The sequence below is a fragment of the Erpetoichthys calabaricus genome, chromosome 1, assembly GCF_900747795.2.
Source record: "Erpetoichthys calabaricus chromosome 1, fErpCal1.3, whole genome shotgun sequence".
In the NCBI taxonomy this organism is placed as follows: Eukaryota; Metazoa; Chordata; class Cladistia; order Polypteriformes; family Polypteridae; genus Erpetoichthys; species Erpetoichthys calabaricus.
This window is the reverse complement of record NC_041394.2, coordinates 335,783,499-335,807,468: the sequence shown is the minus strand read 5'-3', so window position 1 is coordinate 335,807,468 and position 23,970 is coordinate 335,783,499. Positions and strand designations below refer to the sequence as shown.

General features: G+C 41.8%; 1 protein-coding gene across 1 annotated transcript in view; it reads left to right on the top strand.

Annotated features, from left to right (window-relative positions):
- LOC127529455 (NACHT, LRR and PYD domains-containing protein 3-like) overlaps positions 1-22,718 on the top strand; it is a 33,596-nt gene extending 10,878 nt beyond the window's left edge. Inside the window, exons 4-12 of the mRNA XM_051933128.1 lie at positions 128-193; positions 274-1,711; positions 4,668-4,841; positions 4,920-5,037; positions 5,655-5,707; positions 15,646-15,819; positions 19,000-19,173; positions 19,364-19,537; positions 21,732-22,718. Of these exons, the coding sequence (XP_051789088.1) occupies positions 128-193; positions 274-1,711; positions 4,668-4,841; positions 4,920-5,037; positions 5,655-5,707; positions 15,646-15,819; positions 19,000-19,173; positions 19,364-19,537; positions 21,732-21,834 (2,474 nt within the window). The 3' untranslated portion in view covers positions 21,835-22,718. The remainder of the gene's footprint in view (positions 1-127; positions 194-273; positions 1,712-4,667; positions 4,842-4,919; positions 5,038-5,654; positions 5,708-15,645; positions 15,820-18,999; positions 19,174-19,363; positions 19,538-21,731) is intronic.
- The last annotated feature ends 1,252 nt before the right edge of the window (positions 22,719-23,970 follow it).

Genomic DNA, 23,970 nt, shown 5'->3' with positions numbered 1-23,970 from the left:
AATGTTTTCAAATTTGTGTTTTCAAATTTTGTGATTCTTTAGTATATCTCTCTTTGATTTCCAGATTCTTGTGTTCTTCTCTCCCCTTACTGCTTAGTCATCTTTATCTTTATTCCTTGCATTCCAGGACCAGACGTCTTGAAGGAGATTCAGGCCAATCTCCAGCCCCAATACATTCACACTCATATTAAAGGTAACCCACTTGTCTTATGTCTCTGGTCAGTAACTCCTCCAGTCCCAGCTTTTTCCAATTGTTCTCATTATGTCTTTCAGGCCTCCATGAGATGCACAAAGTCACCGTGTATGAATCCACAAAAATACTGGATGATCAGTCCTCTTCCTCCACAGATCCAAGTGCCAGAGCTGTGGGCTTTGAGACACGATACACTGAGCTGGTGGTCATTAATAAGTACAGAAGAACCTACAGTGAGACTCACCATGAACTTCTGGAAATTGGGAGGACTCATGCAGAGATGGTGGAGGAGCGAGTAAAGGAGAAATGTGAGCGAATCTGGACTGAGCAACTCTTTAGAAGGAGTCCTGGAAGTGAGAGTCCCCCTCACATTGTAGTGGTCAGTGGAGTGGCTGGAATTGGAAAGACCACTATGGTCCAGAAGATCATGTTTGACTGGGCCAGAGGTGCTCAGTATCAGAGGTTTGCATTTGTGTTCATGTTTAAATTCAGGGATCTTAACCTCCTAGACAACAAGAATGAGCCACAGATGCCTCTGACCAGGCTGATTGTGAGGCACTATAAATATCTCAATGACCAGAAACTGATAAAAATCCTGAGTAAACCCGAATCTCTCCTCTTTATATTCGATGGCCTGGATGAGTACAAACACAAACTGGACTTCACACAAAAACAGGTGTGCTCAAACCCAGAGGAGCTCTTTTCTGTCCATGTCCTGTTGACCAGTCTGGTCAGTGGAACATTACTCAAGGGCTGTTCAGTCCTGATCACAAGCAGACCAACAGCTCTGGAGGTTCTGGACATGGACAGAGTTGATCGATATGCAGAGATCTTGGGGTTCTTCCCTTTTCAGAGGTTGATGTACTTTAAGAAGTTTTTTGATGATGCCGATCTGGGTGCAGAGGTTTTTCGGTATGTTGAGGAGAATGCCATTCTTTACACCATGTGCTTCAACCCCTCGTACTGTTGGATTATCTGTTCTGTGCTGAAAAGCCACTTCATGACACCTGAAGAAGAGCAAGGAAATACCCCAAGAACTGTCACTGAGCTCTTTGTGATGTTTCTTCACAACATTCTGACCAACCATAGGCGAGAAGTTGAGGACAGGCGGGGGATTCTGGTCAAACTGGGAAAAATGGCTTATTATGGGGTGGACAACAGGATTCTTGTGTTTTATGACAAGTCTGAGATGTCCACCTTTGGCCTCCAGCCACTCTTGTCCTCTCCATTCCTATCTGGGTTCCTCAAAGAAATACTGCAGAGAGAAAGCAGTTTAGATCACACGACGTACACATTCTTCCATCTCACACTGCAGGAGTTCATGGCCGCCTTCTCCTTCTTCCTTGATCCATCAGATGGAGTTAAGAATCTGCTTGTGAAGATGGACTCTTGTAAAGATGGCCGGTTTGAGATCCTTATTCGATTTCTAGCCGGACTGGCCAAGCCTTCTGTGTTTAAAACACTGGAGAAAATCCTGGGGTTGGTTGTGACATACCCAACTGCTCGCAACTGTAAAGCGTAATTTTTCCTGTGGCCCAACACTTTCATTTTGGATAACATAGTACAGCTTCTCCCCGTAAACGGAGTGATCAGATTATGTACAAGATTTGTTAAAAATATTCCATCTTTGTCAGATTGATAACTTTTTACAAGTTTGTTTTTGCCCAGCATTTCTGAAAACATTTCATTTTCCCAGGATGTGTGTGCCGATCTCTGCCTGAACGCCATCATTTGGTGGTAGTGAGTTAAGCAATCTCGCGAGCTCTCCTGGTGCAGTTAAGAGGAGTTTTCTAAATTAGGAAAATTGTTAAAATACTTTTATTCCTTTTCTTAAGAGTAGGACACAATTTGTGTCACTCTGCGATTTCTGCAGCATTTTCCTACTCTGAGACACTTCATAAATATGGGCACTGGTCATCTTCGTGTTCATTTCAAATGTATATTGCTGTAATAAACACAACAGAGTGGGGCTGGATCTTTGAGAAGGAGTTTGATGTTGATGAGTCACATTTGCAGTCTCTGTTGAACTTTATGACAAGTTTTTATTATGTAACCAGAAAAAAGACGTAGCCAAAGAGCAGAAAAATGTCAGATTAAAGTCACCAAAATTATAATGTGAGAAAAGATTAAAAAGCAAAAAGTCAATATCGAGAGAGAATCGTGTAAGCAAAAAAGGTTTTCAAAATAAAGGTTTTAGAAATCCATGAACTTCTACAAAGAAGTAAGCAAATGTTTTCCCATCGTATCATAAGCAACGTGCAACCTCTGAGGTCAAACCCCTAAGAACTCGGGAGCAATCCTAACGATGGGAGTACAAAATGGAGCCGCCCAATAATAAACAAATATGGCAAAAAAATGGCCTAAAGGAACTATGAAATCAAAGAGTATACACTGTCACACACGTGCGAGTGGGAGTCAACTAAATGGCCTGAATAATGACAAATCCATGTCCGACCAGGGGGTGGTGGGGTGCTCTAGCTGTTTTTCTCAATCCCTTGCAGACCATTCTCGGGACACCCTGCAGGATTCCGGCACCTTTGATGACATCACTTCCTGTTTCCGGTGCCTTTGATGACGGCATTTTATGGTCCCGCCTTAAATGATGTCACTTCTGCTTCCGGGCCCAATGACATCGCTTCCGGTTCAGGCGCTTCTGATGATGTTACTTCCGGCCCCCACCCCAATATCCCTCCCAAATTTGTCACTTCCGGTCCCGTCTCCGATGGTGTCACTTCCGCTTCCGTCTCCAATGACATCACTGCCGTTTAAAGCCTCCATCTTGATTCAATACCGCAGTTCTGTTTTGGACTCAGTCTTGTGAACAATTATCTTTAAATACCTTTTTTCCAGCCAAGACACATTATACTGGTGGCTGCCCCAAACCTTTACGATGTTTATTTGTCATTCTTCTGACAACACATAATGGAAACAATGATATTGTAAGCAGTAGTTCATGTTAGGGAGTTTTAATAAAGTTTATTGATTTATTTCAAAACGGAAGGAGGAGCAATCACTGAGGGGAAGTGTAGAAGGGAAGAGAAGTGTTCTTGGGTTGCTCAGGGTTGTATGTCCACCGTTTTGTTGTCAAAATAAAATTGTCAAATAGTCCACAAACTGAGGTGGCCATCTCTGTGTGCCTTTCCACACATCAAGGACTCCTCTGCTACACTACCGAGGTCACTCAAGAGCCAAGAAGAACTGATTTTGATAAGTTGAGAATAGCACACTCCCTTAACCGCTCTTACAGCACTGCATCCAGCGAGAAATGTAGGGGTGGACTTTCATCTTCCACAAGTGAAATTTGCATTTATGCTTATTTAAATTATACTGTACAATGGACTACAAAATGTACTGTGAATGCAGCATGATGTTTGGTGAATAGCATCACCTTTATCTAGAGATGAGGATCAAACTTTAACATGACCTCTAAAGAAAAAAAAAAACATTTCATGGGGTGTACTTACTTTTTCACGTGACTCTATCTATTTATTTGTCTTGAAGAAAAAACTTTATTTTCTTTAAAATTCCAAAGAAAGGACAACACCTTTAGTTCTGAGTCTTCCTGCTGAAGCTCTGTAAGGACGAACTAAAACACATTCAGAGAAATTGGAAAATGCAGCTCTATGCAGCAGCGAGCACTAGCTCCCTGGGTGGAATACGTTCGTTTTGTATTTGCGGCATGTTACATAACCCGAAACTATATACTGTAGATATAATGTAAAAAGGCAATACCCCTCCCTTAGTGATACGGCGGTAAGAAATCACATAAGAGAAAATAACTTTGCTTTCTTTAATGACGATTTACGTGATCTAACAAACGAGGAAGCCATAGCAAGACTATTATCGAAGTGGGATCTCCATGTATACAGTCTGCCATTTTTTGTCGCTGCGCTGGAAGGATTTTCAGGATCAGATGACAGTATCTCCCATCCGTCCGTCAGCTTCAAAGGTGTGCCGGGCAATGTGCCAAGGCTTTATACTGTTTCTCCATGTGCAGGCCCTTACTTAGGTAAATCATGCCATTCCAAACAAGGAAAAGAAGATCCAATATCATGCTGACTCTGTCACACAGAAATAGTACAATGCCCATTTTCGTAGTTGTCCCTTTCTTGTTTTCTAATGCTTACCTAGCAGTTCTAAATGATGAGCCCCTGTGTGCTAAATCTGGCCTTGTGTTGGCTGTACACGTGAGAAGAAGCAGATTTATAAAATATTTTTTTGCACAGAGCACAGTGACATATTAAACATATAAGCTTATTACAGAAGCTCCTCCTGGAAACCTAATTCCTTACATCAGTATGTAGAAGTGATTTATAAGATCTAGTGGCTTTACTGAGGCAGGTTTGAAAGGTGTCAATCATGGTTCAGGTTTCTTTTTCTATAACTAAGACTGATGGTTAACCAGGAGGAGCCCCTCTGACTGTCTGGCACACACCAGGTGTTCACCTTCCCTCTTCTCTCCTCTTCTCCACAGCTTACGCTTATGTCATCTCACCCCAGACTGCTGTTTGGCTCTTGCCTCGGCTCTCTCTGCTGAAGCCCCACGTCTGACTGAGCTGGAGATGAGAAACAATAATCTGGGGAATTCAGGAGTGAGTCTGCTGTGTGAGGGGCTGAAGAGCAGAAACTGTAAATTAGAGAAACTGGGGTGAGTAAAGAGTGAGTGTGAGTGTTTGTGTGTGCCTGGCTCACCATGTCACTTATTTCCCTCTCCTTATTTACTCAGGCTAAGGAACTGCGGTCTCACTTTAGGATACTGCTCAGCTCTCTCCTCAGCTGTCTTTGCTGATCATTTACCCCTCACTGAGCTGGAGCTGGGACGCAATAAGCTGGAGGACTCAGGAGTGGGTCTCTTGTGTAAGGGGCTCAAGGACCACAATTGTAAATTGAAGAAACTGGAGTGAGTAAACACTGTGGGTTTCATTGATTCAAATTTCACTGAATGTCGTTAGGATATTTTTACTTCCACAATTCTGGCTAAAGCTGACATGGCACCAGATGCGTTAAGTCTACAAGTAAAGGAAATTTGATTGCATTAACATGTACTGTAATAAAAATGAAAACACTATTGGCTGTATAAATAGTGCTAAACCACATGTCAAAGATCCATATAAATATGACAGACACAAGACAACAGCGGGAATTAATCCTAGAAAAAGACAAAACAGAAAAAAAATCATAGAAAAAGAAATGAAAGTGCCGGTCACGGTAAGGAGGGGTGTGTAACATATTTGAAACCTTCTAAAATGTATTTCTTCATCCACAGAAGTAAACCAGGCAGGGACTCTGATTCCTTGCTAGTTTTTCCTCACTGTTCACAGTTTCAGATCACTGCTGCTCCATGTCCTTGCTACTCTCGCTGCCTCTCTCTCTAATCTTCAACTTTTATATTAGCTTGTCTTTCCTTTGTGTCCCTGTCTCCCTCACTTTTCTCTGACTATCTTTATCTTTTCCTTATTAGTTTTATGAGTTAAAGGCTATCCAGATGCCCAATTTAGACTTGCCCATGTGTCAGTGGGATATACACTCTTCAACTTTCTAAATTCATGTGTGTGTTAGGATAGCTGGACATACTAACATTTACAACTGTGTGTATTTATATTTATATATATATATACTAGCTGTGTAAGCCCACGCTGTAAAAAGCCCAGGCTCCAAGAAACTATTGAGCCTTACCAGCTCTTTGAGCTTCATTCTGTAGCCTTGCACTTCCAGGCTGGACAGACAGACTTCCACGCGTATATTATATATATATATAAAGTGGAACCTCAGTTCACGACCATAATTCGTTCCAAAACTCTGGTCGTAACCTGATTTGGTCGTGAACCAAAGTAATTTCCTCCAAAAGGGTTGTATGTAAATATAATTAATCCATTCCAGACCGTACGAACTGTATGTAAATATATATTTTTTTTAAGTTTTTAAGCACAAATATAGTTAATTATACCATAGAATGCACCGCGTAATAGTAAACTAAATGTAAAAACATTGAATAACACTGAGAAAACCTTGAACAACAGAGAAAACTAACACTGCAATAATTCGCGTTATAGCGCTACCAACCGCTGGCTAAAAACACTTTTTTTTAATGAGTTTTAAGCACAGGGAAAAAAATGAATATTTGAAAAAATCCATAATTTAATAAACTACCAAGAAAAGTAACATTGCAACAATGCAGGCTACAAACCAATCACTTTAAACAGAAGTGAAACCAAAAACAAGCCCAGTGCATTCTTTAACTGCCTTCTCTACCTTATGTGTCCAGCTCTCTCTCTCTCTCTCTCGTGTGTGTCTCTCTCTCTTTCTCTCTCTATCTCTCTCTCTTGCTCGCTGCACAGGGAATGCACAGGGAGAGACTGAACATGTACAAACCGAAAGGGAAACTGGCTTGTTCGTATACTGAGTGTGCGGTCGTGAACAGATGCAAAAGTTTGGTGAACTTTTTGGTCGTAAACAGATTTGTATGTGTACCGAGACGTTTGTGAACCGAGGTTCCACTGTATTAGATATAATATATAAGATATATATCTCTATCTATATACAGTATATCATCTCAGAGAGACACTTTGACGTCCCGCGAGATAAAGCAGTGAGATAAAAGGACAGCTGCTGTACAGGCTTTTAAATGATCAACGCACAAGCAGAACATGCAGTTTGGCAGTAGAAAGCCAGCAGCTGATCCATCCACATCTCCTTAGCGTGCATTCACCCCCCCCCCCACCAAAATTTACAATGTGAGAAGCAGAGACGTGAATTGGTTGGCGCGTAGAGAGATGGTGGGCAAGCGAAATGAGGCCAGCTGCTGTACAGGCTTTTAAATGATCGATGCACAGCGCCATAAGCAGCCCCCCACCACTTCACAACCCGAGCAGCAGAGGTGCAAAGCATGCCCCGGGGTGTGAATGGGAGTGGGTGAGTGAAGCAAGCAGGGGGCTTTGCCCTCTAGTATATATATATATATATATATATATATATTAGGGACCACTGGGGCCAGTACAGCCACCCTAATGTGGCACAGACAGGCAGAGACACAAGTGCAGCACACAAGGCACTTGCATTTACAGCTGGGAAGCACTTTTTCCTTGCTCCCCAGAGCACAGCACAGTAGAAAGCACCAAAGTACAGTTCCCAGTCCTTTTCTTGTCTTCGTCTTTCTCTCTCGAACCCTCTCTCTTTTCACCTCCACTCCTCTTCCAGCAAGCTTTGTCCTCATCCTCCCGACTCTGGCTCATCCCTGTGAGGCTGGCAAGACCTTTTATACTGGTCAACATAGAAGTGGTTCTGCTCTTCAACCCAAGTGGTCTGCAAGCACTTCTGGGTTAGGTGGGAACCCCATGCCATACAGCTCCTCCATTTTTGCAGCCCTCCCTGGCGGCACCCATGGTACCCACCAGGGCTGAGATAAAGAATTCCAAGTCTTATGGTGCCCTGTGGGAATCCAGGGCACTGCTGTGATCCAGGAGAGCTGCCATTTAACATCCTGGGGGAAGCAGTGCCCTAAAGAGGCTACCTTCCCCATCTTTCTAGATAGATAGATAGATACTTTATTAATCCCAAGGGGAAATTCACATACTCCAGCAGCAGCATACTGATACAAAAAGCAATATTAAATTAAAGATTGATAACAATGCAGGAAAAAAACAGACAATAACTTTGCATAATGTTCTCACAAGTCGCTTCTTTTTTAGCTTAGTGCCAGCTCTGCTGCCACGATACCACCTTCTTACCTCGTCGGGTAAATAGGGAACCACACCGACACTGGCATTTGTTCTCAGCGCTCAAAGTTGAGTACTTGAATAGACGAGTCTCAGCCTGTAAAAATCCATACCCACGTTGTAAAAGTAAGTGCGTCCAGGGAACAAATCCACATAAAATAAAGTGATAGGAGTGATCAATAAAAAAGAGAAAAATAAAAGTAGAAAAATTAACTCATACATGGAGCTGCTTGTTTCTTGGACATTCTGGTGGGTTGAGCTGCCAGTCGTCTCTTTTTTATATATTTAAATATATATATATATATATATATATATATATATATATATATGTATGTATGTATATATATGTATGTACAGTATGTATGTGTGTATATATATATATATATATATATATATACAGTATATACAGTATATATATATATATATATATATATAGATAGATAGTGGCAAAGACGCTTTATTGGCACCAACCCGACACAGACTGACACCAGAGGCTTAGGTAAAATAAACTATTATTTCTTCAGCCGTGGGGCACGTGTCACACAGGCCCTACACAGTCCCCAAAACACACAAAGAAAAATCACTCCAAATCACACTCTTTGTCTTCCTCCACTACTCCTTCCAGGCAGCATTGTCCTTCTCCTCCCAACTCTGGTGCCCCGAGTAGTGGCTGCAGGGTCCTCTTATAGCCCACCCAGAAGTTCTGCAGGTGCTCAATGACCTACTTCCGGCTGCACTTCCGGGTGTGGCTGCGCTCGCTCCCGCCCAGACGGGCTCGTTAAGCCGTGCAGCTCTATGCAGCTCCCCCAGTGGAGGCCACGGAGCCCAACCAGGATGAGCTCTGGTGTTCCACAAAGTGGCCTCAACACAACCCAGGAGGGCTGCCAACAAAGGTTCCGAGGGACGTAGCGTGGCTCCCATGGCTGCTCCCCCGGATCCAGTGACAAAGGGGTGTCTAGGCCACTATATATATATAGTGAACAGTAGGGGGTATTGCAGCACTCCAAACCCTAGAAACAACCTCACCAGCACAGGTCCAGGTTTAAATAAAAGGTTTATTAGCACAAAAACCTTACAAAAAGGCAAAAGCATCATAAACATAAGCACAATTCTCTTCTTGTTTCTTTTTATTTTTTTCTTTCCACTCCTCCAGGAGAGCTTTGTCCTCTTCCACCTGACTCCAACTTATCTGAATGAGGTTGAGTGGCTTCTTTTATCTTGGACCCGGGAGTACTTCTTCTTGTGCTAGGTATATATGTCATTGGAAGTATTTCTGGGTCAAATGTAAGCCCCAGAAAGCAGGGATCCTTGCAGTACCCCCTGACAGTCCTCACAGAACTTGACAAGGCTTCCCCATAGGACTACAGTTCCCAGCATGTCTTGCAGGTGTCCATACTGGTAGCATTGTCCAGGGATACTTCCATCTAGTGTAGCAGGGCAGCATGTAATCCTGATAGTTTGTAATTTAAGAAAATAAAAACACAAATTACAACAATAAGCAATTGTTTGTGAGATGTTTCTTCAGATGTAAGTCCTGCATGGAGTGGAGTAGAGGTAGTCATTACCTTTATTTGGGCGTCCAGTCTGGAAGAGGTCAGGGTTATGAGTGGAAGTGGAAGTAACTTCATGGATCCTGAAATGCTTGAGCTCCTGGTCTACAGATGGTGAGAGAGAGGATGTGACTGCCTGTTCCCCCTCTCCACCCTGGTGGAATTTATATCAATACACCAACCCTTAGAATGCATGGTCCCTATCAGTATGTTACATTGTGTAGATATATGCAGTATATACTGTATATCAAGTCTCTCAATATAAAAGATCAGCAAAATCATAGAACATTTTCATGTAATGGCTTCATGCAACGCTCATTTTTCTTCAAAACCATACATCATATAGTTTACATCTATATACATATATTTGTTATCTTCATTTGGAAAATAAAACAATGATACTCTCATGTTAATACAACCAATTCAGTGTGCATATGTCAAACAAAATACCTTGTATACATCCACTTCAGTAAGAACAATAGTAGTTCAGTTGTCTGTTAGCAGTCGACAAATACTGTAAATTCACGACCCTAAAACCGTAACAGTTTTAAAACTGTGATTCAGTAAGAAAGGGGAGAAGGGAGTGAGTGGAGAAAAAGAAAAGAGTTCATTTTGATGGAAATTGCTGTTTAAAGAGCTGTGGGATCCAAATAGGCCCAGAATTCTGTTCCACAATGAAATGTAGCGCCTCCCCTGGGCTGATGGTCCTCAAATGGCTACTGCTCAGGCAGTGGCTTCAGACCTAGAAATGTCACTGACTGATGGAGACCCTCTCTCTCTCTCTCTCTCTCTCTTTCTCTCTCTCTCTCTGTCCATCTGTCCATAACTCTTTGTGTCTTCTCTTTGTCACAACTCAGCCAGCCCATGGACCCTCTTTATTAGATGTTTTCTTGCTCAATGTCTTCCTATTCTGGACCAATGCTTTGTTTAGGGGTCTTCTTACTTAGCTTTATTTTTTGAAGCCAGTCAGAGCCTCGAAGGAGTTGCTTCCTCACCTCAGCCCTTCTCGGTTATAATTTTAGTTGAATGACGTAAAGAGTGTGGACATGGTGTGAAAGTTAAGCTCCTTCTAAGTGTGGTTCAAGCAGCTGTTCTTGCACTGTGTCAAATGCCTGTGGACCTGACTGCTTCTGTTCAAATTTAACATTTGCCATTTTGTGTGAGATCTTCAGTGAAGCAAAAGCTTCATTTCAGTTCAGTTTCAGATCTTTCTATGAGTTTTAGCAGCAGTTATCTTTCTTATTCTTGGTAGGTGTAAGGAACACTCAGGGAGTTTGGATGCTCCAGATCAGTATCTCTGGAAAATTGGAGCAATCAGAGGGCACTAAGAGAATCAAAATTCAATAAATAAGTTGGGGTCTGAATTCCAAGAAGAGAGAACCACACAGACTGTCAGAGCCAGAACACCAAAGTCATAGTCGATAAGAGATGTAGCCTTCCAAAGTGTTTTCTTGCTCCACACTAAGGCTAAACAAGCTGTTTGTTTAGCGTTCTCTGGTGAGAACAGGGTGTAGTGTTTCAGGCTTTGGACTTCAGACCCTGAGGGTGTGGGTTCAAATCCCCCTACTGACCCTGAGCAAGTCACTTGACCAGCCTGTGCTCCAGGAAAAAGTAAAAGAAATGTAACCAATTGTATCATATATGTTGTAAGTCGCCTTGAATAAAGATGTGCTTTGAGCATGAGAAAGGCGCTATATAAATAAAATGTATTATTATTATTATTATTATTATTAAGATGTCATCCAAATATGTAAATGTTAACATGTCACTTGATTGGCGACAGGCAAAGTTTTAATCAACATGGGGGCACTGCCATAAAAAAAAAATAAAAGGTCATACAACATGGCAACATCTGTCGAAAAAACACTCTGCAAAATGGCGTCGTAGTGATGTCACTGTTACAGCAATAACATAAAGAAACACACTAATACTGGGCCAAGTTACGTGAGAAGTCTCACAAACTCATTAGAGTGGGCAAAGCCATTCTATCCGCTTTTTTGCAGGTGTGATGCTGTATTCACATATGCTAGCAGACAGACGGTAAACCCCAGTCTGGAGGGGGGGGGGACTGGACTGGTCTGTCTGGGGAGTTTCCAACCTGGATCCCAAACTGTTTCGTCATGTGATGAGTGGATGCTGTACCAGTACATGCTCCCCAACCTGACCTGGCCATACCAACTCTAAAAGTTGGACAATTCGGAAAAAACAAAGTCACCCGAGTTGTAACGTAATGCGCCATTATTTTTTACAAACCAAGTAACTAATCAACAGCGACCTTATGTTTTCCCATGTATTCACATTAAGTCACTGAAAAAGGAAAGTGAGACGCCACAACTCAGAACGCTGAATACTCTGGTAGCACATGAATGCACCATAAGCTAATTCTGTGTTTTTGGGATGTACACCATTCTTTCTCAGTTTAAACTCTAATCTTTGTCATTTTTTTTTTCATTATTTGTAAGCTTGGTTATGCATTTCAGACTGAATAATTATTTTGGTCTAGTCAGATCTGTCTAGGATATCCTAATATTATCTGCTATTTTTTATATTTGCCAACCTGTATGAAGGTGGTTTTCTTATTGATATATCTGCGGCACGGTGGCGCAGTGGGTAGCGCTGCTGCCTCGCAGTTAGGAGACCTGGGTTCACTTCCCGGGTCCTCCCTGTGTGGAGTTTGCATGTTCTACCTGTGTCTGCATGGGTTTCCTCCCACAGTCCAAAGACATGCAGGTTAGGTGGATTGGCGATTCTAAATTGTCCCTTGTGTGTGTGTGTGTGTGCACACCCTGCCTGGGGTTTGTTTCCTGCCTTGTGCCCTGTGTTGGCTGAGATTGGCTCCAGCAGACCCCCGTGAGCCTGTAGTTAGGATATAGCAGGTTGGATAATGGATGGATGGATATCTGGGTCAATAATATAAATCATTCTGAAGAGGTTAATTTGCCTTTTGAAACTGTTAATTTAATAAAGCTGCACAACAGCTGTGAATTTGTGAATTTCCCCTTGGGATTAATAAAGTATCTATCTATCTATCTATCTATCTATCTATCTATCTATCTATCTATCTAACATACAGAAATGAATGCAGAGAATATTGCAGTGCCAGTGCTGAGTACCAATATGGACTCTTTGATCTTTACATCGCTCATATAGGTGGCTCCCTATTAGTTGGAATTCTGTCTGTGGCTTGGCAGGCTTACATTTACATTTATTTATTTAGCCAATGCTTTTATCCAAATTAGCTTATATATTTGGTTCCATTTCTTTTTGTTTTTTTAATTGGAGCACAGGCAGGTCAAATGACTTACTCAGGGTCACACAGTGGTGTCACTAGTGAGATTTGATCCCACAGCCTTAGGGTGTGAAGTCCAAAGCCTTAACCACTATACCACACTACTCTTTTTTAACTCCCCTGCTGCTGGCTCTGAAGCTGCTCATTTATATGATGGAATGGCAGCTCACATTATCGGCAATTAATCCTTGGCTGGTAATCATTACAGTCTGTGCATAAATGAGTGTGTGTGTGTGTGTGTTTATAACTGTATTACTGAATTCATGTTCATATTGTATTACAGTATGTCGGCCATATGCTCCCCTTTTCATCACATATCAATGTCTGGATATTTATGGTATTGTCACAGCCTGGAAGAGTCATACAGCCCACAATAAATGTAGGAGAACCAGCCAAACAACCTTATTTAATGAAAGAAAAACAAAAAACATTATCTTATATATAATTTGCCAGTCTCCTCACTCACTCACTCACTCACTCACTCACTCACTCACTCACTCACGTCCGTCCGAAGCTGAATGCGCAATCGTCTTCTGCGCAGCTGCCCGAAAAACCTTACGAGACTGACATTGCGGCAGGCGGTGGATTTACGGCCGCGAAAATTCAAAAAGAAAGGCGAGTTCGACCAACATCGTGGCAGGCGGCGGATTTACGGCCGCAAAAATTCAAAGAGAAAGGCGACTTCGATTAAAGCTCTAGAGGCCTGAAAGGCGATTTCGACTACAGCTCCAGGCCTAATTATGCATTCATTCAATACACCTATATCAGGTTTGTGGTGCTTATACTTATTACTTACTATTGTACTCGTGCCTGTTTCATCTTACGTTGTCGAAACGGGCTCTTTGTCTAGTAATGAACATAAACTAAACAGCAACTTGGCCAATTGAGCCTTAACAATAGTATATGAAAATATCACATATACCTTGATGTCTGGGTCCAGAATAAAAGGCCTCTCTCTGGACACGCCTCTTTTTGTCTGGTCCCACCCAGAAGGGGAGTGGCTTTCTCCAAACTCCATGGACGTGGTCAGCTGCTTTCGCTGAGAGGTTATTCTCGGAACTGCTTGTGGAAAAGAAAGGACAATTAGCAGTAGCGCCTCCTTTCGGTTTGGGGCAGTATTGCTTACCTCGCTTAAGCACTGTCAAGCATATGTCATAGAGCACCTAAGGAGCAAAAGATACAAAAATTAATGGAAATGAACTTCTCAGTGTAGACAGTAGTTTTATTCAAAATATTGTGTACTGCATAAGGAAGTATTTTCTGCTTAATTCTATAAGAAGTTGTGAACATAAAAGAAAATTTAAAGTATATAAGCATGCAAGTTACATGTTGTCACACATGCTTGTCTTAGGATCACCTTACTGGCTCCTCCTGGTTAAGCAATACCACTCTGGGATAAGAGGGGGCGCTGTTGCTAATGGTATCATCTCACTCTGTTCCCACATCACAAGTGGGAATGACGGATCTTGACTTTGCCGACGATGCTGTGATCTTCACGGAGTCAATGGAGGCTCTGATCGGGGCGCTCGAGAGACTGAGTGAGGAGTCTAAGTGTCTGGGCTTGCGAGTGTCCTGATAAAAACCAAGATCCATGCCTTTAATGACCTCTTGGGCACAGCCATCAGCAGAGAGAGTGTTGACCTTGTCGAGAGGTTTACTTACCTTGGCAGTGACATTCATGTCTCTGGTGACTCTTCCTATGAAGTCAGTAGACGGATTGGGAGAGCATGGGGGGTCATGAGGTCGCTGGAAAGGGGTGTGTGGCGCTCCCGATATCACAAAAGGACGAAGGTCCAAGTCTTTAGAGCCCTAGTGCTTCCTGTCTTGTTTTATGGTTGTGAGACATAGACGCTATCCAGTGACCTGAGACGAAGACTGGACTCCTTTGGTACTGTGTCTCTACGGAAAATTCTTGGGTACCATTGGTTTGACATTGCGTTGCTCATGGAGTCCCGAATGAAGCACATTACCTGTATTGTGAGGGAGCGTTAGTTATGGCACTACAGCCATGTGGCGCGTTTCCCAGAGTGTGACCCAGCTTGTAAGATCCTCATTGTTGGGGACCCAAGTGGCTGGACCAGGCCAAGGGGGTGCCCACGTAACACCTGGCTGCGGCAGATAGAGGGTCAGTTCGGGAGGGTGGGACTGGACCGCGTGTCTGTCTGGGGCGTTGCCAACCAGGATCTCGAGTTGTTTCGTCGTGTGGTGGGTGTGGCAACACATTGTACCAGTGCATGCTCCCCAACTTGACTTGACTTGACCACATCACATACAAGGTGCCCAGTGGGGGTAACTGACTCTGTCCCATCTGGTCAGTGGATTATATATTCAAGGTGCTCCCAGAAGGTGGCATCTCATTGTGGACAAACACTCAACGGTGATGGAGCTCTACTCTGTCCTAGCAGGCCTACAGCAGCCCTTTTGTTTTGTTTTGCATGCACCATTGCTGTTTTTGTTGTACTCTTCTTTGTTAATTAAATCAAGCGACCCAGCTGGTGACCCATCTTTTATTCTGGATCCCATGTCGTAGCATGCATGACCACAATGTAAATATAAAAGTGTGCAAACGTATAAGTTGTTTATCCATTTTCTTATCATTCTTTTGTACTTGTAGCGCTGTACACCTGTCTGATATTACAGCCTTCTTTCCATGCATGGATGTTAAGACATACTGTCAGGGCTAGTAATTAGTTAGCTGGGCAACTTTGTATCAAACATTTTTTTGCTGCTGCTCATCAGGAAAGAAAATTCCTTCTCTAAGACCAAAGTGGCGTGAAAGAATGAATAGCTCTAGCAAAGAGTTAAACGTCCAAGAATAAACAGAGTTTGTATGTTTGTGTGCCTACACTTTTGATAATTCTTGGACTAGTCCAATGTAACCCTGTGCCTGCTCTACAGTCTCGACTCGTGTGGCCTCACCTCTGGATGTTTAGCTGCTCTCTCCTCGGCTCTTTTCACTGAACACTCACAACTGACTGACCTGTGGCTTGGAGAAAATAAACTAGAGGATTCAGGAGTCCATCTGCTATGTGAGGGGATGAAGAGTGCAAACTGTAAATTAGAGAAACTGAGGTGAGTAAGCAGTGTGAGTATGCAAGACTGTAAGGATTTATAGAACTATTCCTAAAAAATTAATGGATTTAAGTGTTAAAGACACACTGAATAAAAGCATTGTGACTCTGGCCCAGACCGTACCATCACTTAACTTAGTAGAGTTTTTACATCCTATTTATTACATGCCTATAAGAAATGTTATTAGTACTCGCCTTCAGTCAGTGTCAGGAGCAGAGAGCATCAGCTCCACCAATGGAGCAGGTTCAGGGTTGAGAAATGCAAGGTGGAAAGTTATTTAGAGCTGGAGCGGTGGCACTGAGAAGAAAGCAGGAGACAGAGCTGGAGGTGGCAGAGTTAATTATGCTAAGATTTGCATTGGGTGTGACGATGATGGATAGGATTAGAAATGAGGACATTACAGGGTCAGCTCAAGTTGGACGGTTGGGAGACAAAGTCAGAGAGGCGAGATTGCGTTGGTTTGGACATGTGCAGAGGAGAGATGCTGGGTATATTGGGAGAAGGATGCTAAGGATAGCGCTGCCAGGGAAGAGGAAAAGAGGAAGGCCTAAGAGAAGGTTTATGGATGTGGTGAGAGAGGACATGCAGGTGATGGGGGTGACAGAACAAGATGAAGAGGACAGAAAGATATGGAAGAAGATGATCCACTATGGCAACCCCTAACAGGAGCAGGCGAACGAAGAAGAAGAAGAAAGACAGAACAGCAAAAGCCACTCACAACACCTTATGGGGTGAGCTAAAGCAGGTTTACAGTTGTCAGTTTATTCTTGTATTATTATTTATTCATTCATTGGTATTATTATTTATGAAGTTGTTACACACAACCTGTATGTTAAGTGCACTTTGCCATGGTGACATTCTTTTCAGTTAATAAAGCTATTGTAATAATCATAACCTGCATGTCTTTTTCCATATGGACAACTACAAACCTACTTTTGCCCACCCCTGTATATTGCAATATACCTAAAATACGTAGACATATCTTGAAATTTAATGTAAAGTATATGTAGTTCAAATATATATCTATAAAGAGTATATTTGAAATATAATCAAGGATATGTTTCTCTTAATATATTTATAAATGCATTCTGTATTTATTGTGTGTTATTTCTATATTTCTGTTTTTACGTGGAAAATATTTAACAATAATAATAATAATAATTCTTTACATTTGTATAGCGCTTTTCTCACTACTCAAAGCACTCAGCAATTGCTGGTGTCAGTACATGTGTGATGTAGTTCACTTTGTAACATGTATACTGTAAGACTGAAATTTTTTGATATTTCAAGAAAAATTGATTTAAAAAGTTAGCAATTTGCTAAATGTATATCTCTACTAGATTAGTTTCCATAGAAAAATAAATCAACTGTCAGGCTAACATGTTTCATTATAAACACTTGTATAATATTAGAGCATTTGTTTCTAAGCAAAAATTCTATTAGTAGAAAGTTACTTTCTAAAAAATTCAAATATGTTGTGGAATATTTTGAAACGGCTATATACTGTTAAATAATTGTTATAGTATATTATAACTAGAATTGACAGCATATTTAAAGGTATGATCCAATATATGTGCTTTACAGCATATTAGTCCTACTATTTTAAAATATATTAAATATATACAATTTTATATTTTGGAAACTACACTGCAATATACAGAAACAGCAATAATTTACATATTTTACAGTGGCTTTAGACCTGGACATGTCACATGACATGGAAGGAGAATCTCTATCTGTCTGTCCGTTACTCTTTGTGTCTTCTCTTTGTCGGCCATATTTTACAGTACATTGCAATATATTGTAATATATGTATCCCTGAAGTATATTGCAACATATTTTAAAATATATTCATTTTGGTTAAAGTGTATTTTAATATATTTCATTATTATAAGAGCACAAACGATGATTTTACACTTATACTAGCAGTGCTACCTGTCTAAGATGGGTTGACATCTAAATAATTACAATAGACCTTGGCGTTAGAATTTGCAGCACACCATTTATTGGAATTGCATTGCATTCGTCAATCCATGGTATTGCACATCACAAACATTTGTAATAATAAAATACATTACACTTCAAGCGTTTGTGATGTGCCATTTCTTGGAATGACAAATGTGATACATATGTTTCTGTTGTAAGACATTTAGTATTGAATTTGTAAAAGCAGTGTTAATGTTTGTAATGCACCATCTGTTGGAATGGCGAATAAAATGCATTTCATTACTCCAAATGTTGGTGATGTACCATATGTAGGAATGCAAGAGACAGAGCAACTGGACAAACACACAGATACACAGGCATACAATCCTTTATCCTTTAATTAATTGATTGATGGATCATTCAGTGAGCGATCCACGTCAGACTCTGCTGGGAGATCCCCTTTGGAAAATTCATCAGCTATTGCAATACTCTCTTTATCTGTTGGCTCTGGACCTTATCTTCTCCAGTGGTATGCAGAAGTTTGAAGCGTAGAAAGTTATGAAGGGCTGCAACTGAGAAGTCAAACAGATCAGCCCGTTTGGGTTTGTGTGGTGGTGGGGTATAACTTTCTAAGCATATCCCTTTGTTTTAACTTATTAACCCACCCAAAGAACTTCCATCCATCCATCCATTATCCAACCCGCTATATCCTAACTACAGGGTCACGGGGGTCTGCTGGAGCCAATCCCAGCCAACACAGGGTGCACACACACACACACACACACACACCAAGCACACACTAGGGACAATTTAGAATCGCCATGTCTTTGGACTGTGGGAGGAAACCGGAGCACCCGGAGGAAACACACGCAGAGAACATGCAAACTCCATGCAGGGAGGACCCAGGAAGCGAACCCAGGTCTCCTAACTGCGAGGCAGCAGCGCTACCCACTGCGCCACCGTGCCACCCCAAAGAACTTTTTCAGAATTTTTCCTGACAAGGCTCAAGAAACACTTTTTTCACCGATACTGCATAACAATGAAATCAAAAGACAAAAATGCCTTTGGAAAAGCAAGCAATGAAACATGATAATAAGCAGAAATAAAATATATATTGTGCATAAAAGAATAATATTTCATGAGCAGATTATACTATTATATTAAACACCCCGACCACAGTGTCTTACTGAAAGTGAACTGATCTTCCTGGATGCTGACACGATGTCTTCACCTCCTCTCTGCTCCTCTCCACAGGCTCTTTCAATGTGGCCTCACCTCTGGGTGCTGTGCAGCTCTCTCCTCGGCTCTCTCTGCTGAACACTCTCACCTGACAGAGCTGGACCTGAGATGGAATAACCTACAGGATTCAGGAGTGTGTCAGCTGTGTGAGGGCCTGAGGAGTCAAAACTGTAAATTACAGAAACTGAGGTGAGGGAACACTGAATGTGTGAGCTTATGATTTGATTTTTTCGGATGACTTAATGCTTGCTGATAAACACCCTGATTTTCTCAGTTGAGCTTTTATTTGCTGTTTACCATACAGATATCAAAATGTTTCCTAATGTTTGCCATCAGTGATTTTGTGTGTCTTCACCTCATTCCTTTGCTATTTTTACAGGCTCTATCAATGTGGCCTCACCTCTGGATGTTGCTCAGCTCTCTCCTCGGCTTTCTCTGTTGAACACTCACATTTGACTGAGCTGGACCTGAGCAAAAATAACCTGGAGGACTCAGGAGTGCGTCTTCTATGTGAGGGGCTGAAGAACAAAAACTGTAAATTAGAGAAACTGGGGTGAGGAATCAATGAGAGTGTGTGTATAGAGTGAGAGTTAATGGCATGCAATGAGTTCTGTGCTTAAATCCCACATAATGGTTTCAGGAAAGAATGCAGAAAAACACAAAAAAACAGAGGAAGTCAGACAGACACACAGAAGAAGGGGACAGGAGGAGATTTCACTCTCAATGGGCTAGAAGTGACATCAGGGTTCATCCATCCAATCCACCTCCAGTCTAGAGGAAGCACAATGGGGGCTGTCAAGGAGAGTATTCCAGCCTCATCCTTTCCTATATTTTACTGTATCTAACTATATATTATTCATATATTGAGGGCCAGCAGAAAGATTTGACTGAGTCCCAAAAAAATGTTGGGGCACCCACCGGGCCACTCCATTTAATGCACAACACAAAAATAGTTTTCAGAACAAAAGAAACTGACTTGTACCTTCAAAACAGAAATATAAGCAATCAGCCCGGAAACAGCTCTTTAATTAAAGGTTTGGTCAGGCTTTGGGGGGGGCGGGTGCTTCAAAAAGGGTGTGGCTCTGGTGCAAAAAGCAAGCCCACCTTTCTGGGATGTCCACTTTTAAACTGTCTGGGCTGGAAGGAGTGGAGCTCCTCTTTTTTATTTGCCTTCTTCAGGCATCTTCTTGGCCATGTAAGGGAAACCAAAGGAGACAAGACTGTTAGCAAAAGCACCCCCTCTCATCCCGGGAAAATATTATGTACCTCAGATGAGTTCGGAAGGTGAACCTCTGACCTCCGGTACACATGTGTGACAATATACTGTGTTTATGTATATATATCTATACATAAAATATATATATATATAAATATAAAATCTTTATACGTAATACGCTACCATGGCAGTTCATTTGTCTGTCCAGGATTTTAAATCACCTCTAGCTCGCAAATCATTTGACCTATTGACCTGAAATTTGGTACACATATACTACATGACGTCTACTGTCTGCTTTCAGGAAGATGATTGACCTCCATAGTTATTCCTCTATTTATTTTTATTTTATTTTATTGTAGAATCAACTCTCGGCTTCACACCTGCCTAAAACTTTTGCACAGTACTGTATATATATATATATATATGAATTTTAATAAGTCAATATTCCAGCATTCTATGAGGTGCGTTCATATTGAAGTGTGCATGTTAGACATGCGACAAGCACCCCATCAGACTTAGCAGGATGAGAAGACACCGTCAATCCAGATGATAAGTGATCCCACTCCAGTCAACTCCAGGACCAGGTCAGGTACTAAAGAGTAAACACAATTAATGTTGAGGTGGTGAAGGCAGAGACCCTCAGCTTCTTCTAGTTAGTGTCATTGTCCATCATTTGATTTTTTTTTTAATTATAGTTTCATAACCCAAATTCTTCAGTATAAATTAAATATTATATTTTTGGCTGTAATTTGAAATGTCCCTGTTCTTCCTGACACTCTCCCAGTTGCTTGTCTTCTCGCTGTTGCTCCTAAAGAGTCAGTAAGAACAAAGAGATGGGGAACTTCAGTCACCAGACTGAAAGAGTGAAGCAGAATGACAAGGGACAAAAAGTGAAAGAAAAGTGCAGCTGGAGTTGTAGAGGAGAACCTGCTGGGCAGGCACGTTGGGGTGTAGCAAGAAAACCCCAGAGACCAGGAGGGAGAAAGTAGCAGGGCTATGAAGGGTGGGGATAAAGAAGGGTGGAGGTATGAGGAACCATCAGATGGACATGCCTGATGGAAAGGAATTAAAGATACGCTGATGAAGGGAAGGAAATCAATGAGATACTCAATCATCGGTTATGAAATGAGAGACAAAAATGAGAAAAGTAAAGGGAAGACAGGTGAGAGGAGACGAGACACTAAAAGATGTCAATATATGTGGTGTGCATCCATGAGTAGAAGCAAAACTAGAAACTGTTGGAACAAGGAGAGGACACAGATGCCCTTTACATTGTTTAAGTGAAACAGGAATGGCTTCCCATCACCACACCTTATTATAAAAAATGATGATCAAAGAAAAACACAACACACAACTGTGAGATAATAAGGAAAAATATGTGACCCAAATTAATGAACAATCATTTTAGACACTCAGTTCCAAAGTAAGGAATTCTTGGAAAGTGATGACAGATGGAGAGGTTTCTCTAAGTTGACTGGGAGTAAAGTGACACGCGGTAAGATTGTAACTCACAGTTCTGTCTCTTCTACAGGGTGGATGGTAATGGGATTAGCAAGAAACAGAGGATGAAGCTGAAGGCACTAGAGGAGAAACTGAACAGATCAGGATGGCGGGTGACAATATCTACTGGATAAGCTCCACTCTGGTGATCAACGTGGCATCCTATTGGTGGCAGCTCATGTCTGCCTCCCAAAATATCTACTCAGTTCTTCTCTTTGCTATCTGATTTTTTTGTATCATTTTTATTTTTAAATGTAATGTTGCAGAGATGAGTCTTCACCAGATCATCAGTCCTTTTTGAGTTGCTGAGTGGCTTAGAGGACCAATCCATATAAACCAAGGAAAGCAGTGCCACCTATTGTAGGACATCAGCGTTCATCACTACAGTGTGAAGATTATTGACATGAGTTTAGGACAATTTGGAGGGGAAACCCAACACAAAATGATATGGTGCTGAGAGAAGGCTTTCATAAGAGAGAATTTCTCTTTGTCTTATAAGTGCAATTTAATAACAGACAAAGATATGATGGGCTGTCCTTCTCCTCTTAATACAAAGCATTTGTCTGAATTGTTGCAGTGCAATGCCAAAACTTTGTGCAGGTTTCGTCTGCCAATTATAATTTTCTAACCAAACTTTGAAATCACCTCATTTAAATTCTTTTTCCATTTGTTTTCCTTGATGAGGGTTTTAATGATGACAACGCAATTTGTAAAGAGACCAACAGCCACCAGGGAGTCGGGGGGCTCAATCCTTCCAAAGTATCCTGGGTGGGAGTCGGGTGACTGAGGCCGATCAGACTGAACTGGTAAAGGATTTCGGGTAACTTGGCTCCCATTACATGTCGTACATAATGAACTGGACTGAAAAACACAAATTTCTTGCTTCGGTCTTGAGTATTGTGTGAATTCAGCTGATTTCATTCATTATACAGAAATGGAAACAACTAATTTCATCTACTTTGAATTTGTAAATTTACTGTGGATTAAGTTATATTTTAAGTAAATAAAATTACAGAAGTGTTACATGGAACACTGATTAGTTTATTTACAGGAGGAACTTCATTTCAGCAGTGCAGAAGCTAAGAGATGCTCATCAGCAGCATCAATATCCATCCATCAATTGTCCAACCTGCTATATCCTAACTACATGGTCACGGGGGTCTGCTGGAGCCAATCCCAGCCAACATAGGGCACAAGGCAGGAAAAACACCCCAGGCAGGGCGCCAGCCCACCGCAGGGCAAGCATCAATATTCAGCATCTATATGTTTTAATCTCATATGTATAACAGAGAGTGGCATGGTGGCACAGTGGTAGCGCTGCTGCCTCGCAGTAAGGAGACCTTGGTTCACTTCCTGGGTCCTCCCTGCGTGGAGTTTGCATGTTCTCCCCGTGTCTCTGTGGGTTTCCTCCGGGTGCTCCGGTTTCCTCCCACAGTCCAAAGACATTCAGGTTAGGTGCATTGGCAATCCTAAATTGTCCCTAGTGTGTGCTTGGTGGGTGTGTGTGTGTGTGTGTGCGCACCCTGCAGTTGGCTGGCGCCCTGCCCGGGATTTGTTTCCTGCCTTGTGCCCTGTGCTGGCTGGGATTGGCTCTAGCAGACCCCCGTGACCCTGCGTTAGGATATAGCGGGTTGGATAATGGATGGATGGATGGATGGATATATTACTAATTTACTCACTCACTTAAACACATTGAGTACTATAAAACCACAAGATTGCTGTTTTTAGGAACTGCATTACTCTGGCATGATCATCTTTTTGTACAGAATAAAAATCTTCACCACTCCTGACAACCCAGTTTAGAAAAAAAAAATCGGGAGTGGTCTCCCCTTGACTTTCTCGCGTGACAGTGCGGGTACCCTCCAGACTCCCCCTTCACATTTGGGACTCTCTATAGAACCCAACAACCATCGATAGTTATGACTGAGATGAGCTGACAAGTGAGGACAAATCTCACATGAAGCATGAGGATGGTAGAAAGTGTTCAGGTGCTTTTATCAAAAAAACAGACAAAAACAAATCCAAAGTAAAAGTGCCCGCTGTGCAGTGTTCTAAAAACAGTACATAAATAAATCCATAAAACCAAGTGTAAAGTGGAGATAAAACTCCATTTCTTATATATATATTTCTCTTCTGGTTCGTCCTGCTTCCTCGTCAAAATCGGTCCCACCCACACGCAGCCGACACGGCATTTCTCAATTCCTATTCGTCCTCTTCCAAACCTTCTCCATGCTGCCTGAGGCCTCCCATACACCCCCACGCCACTTTTC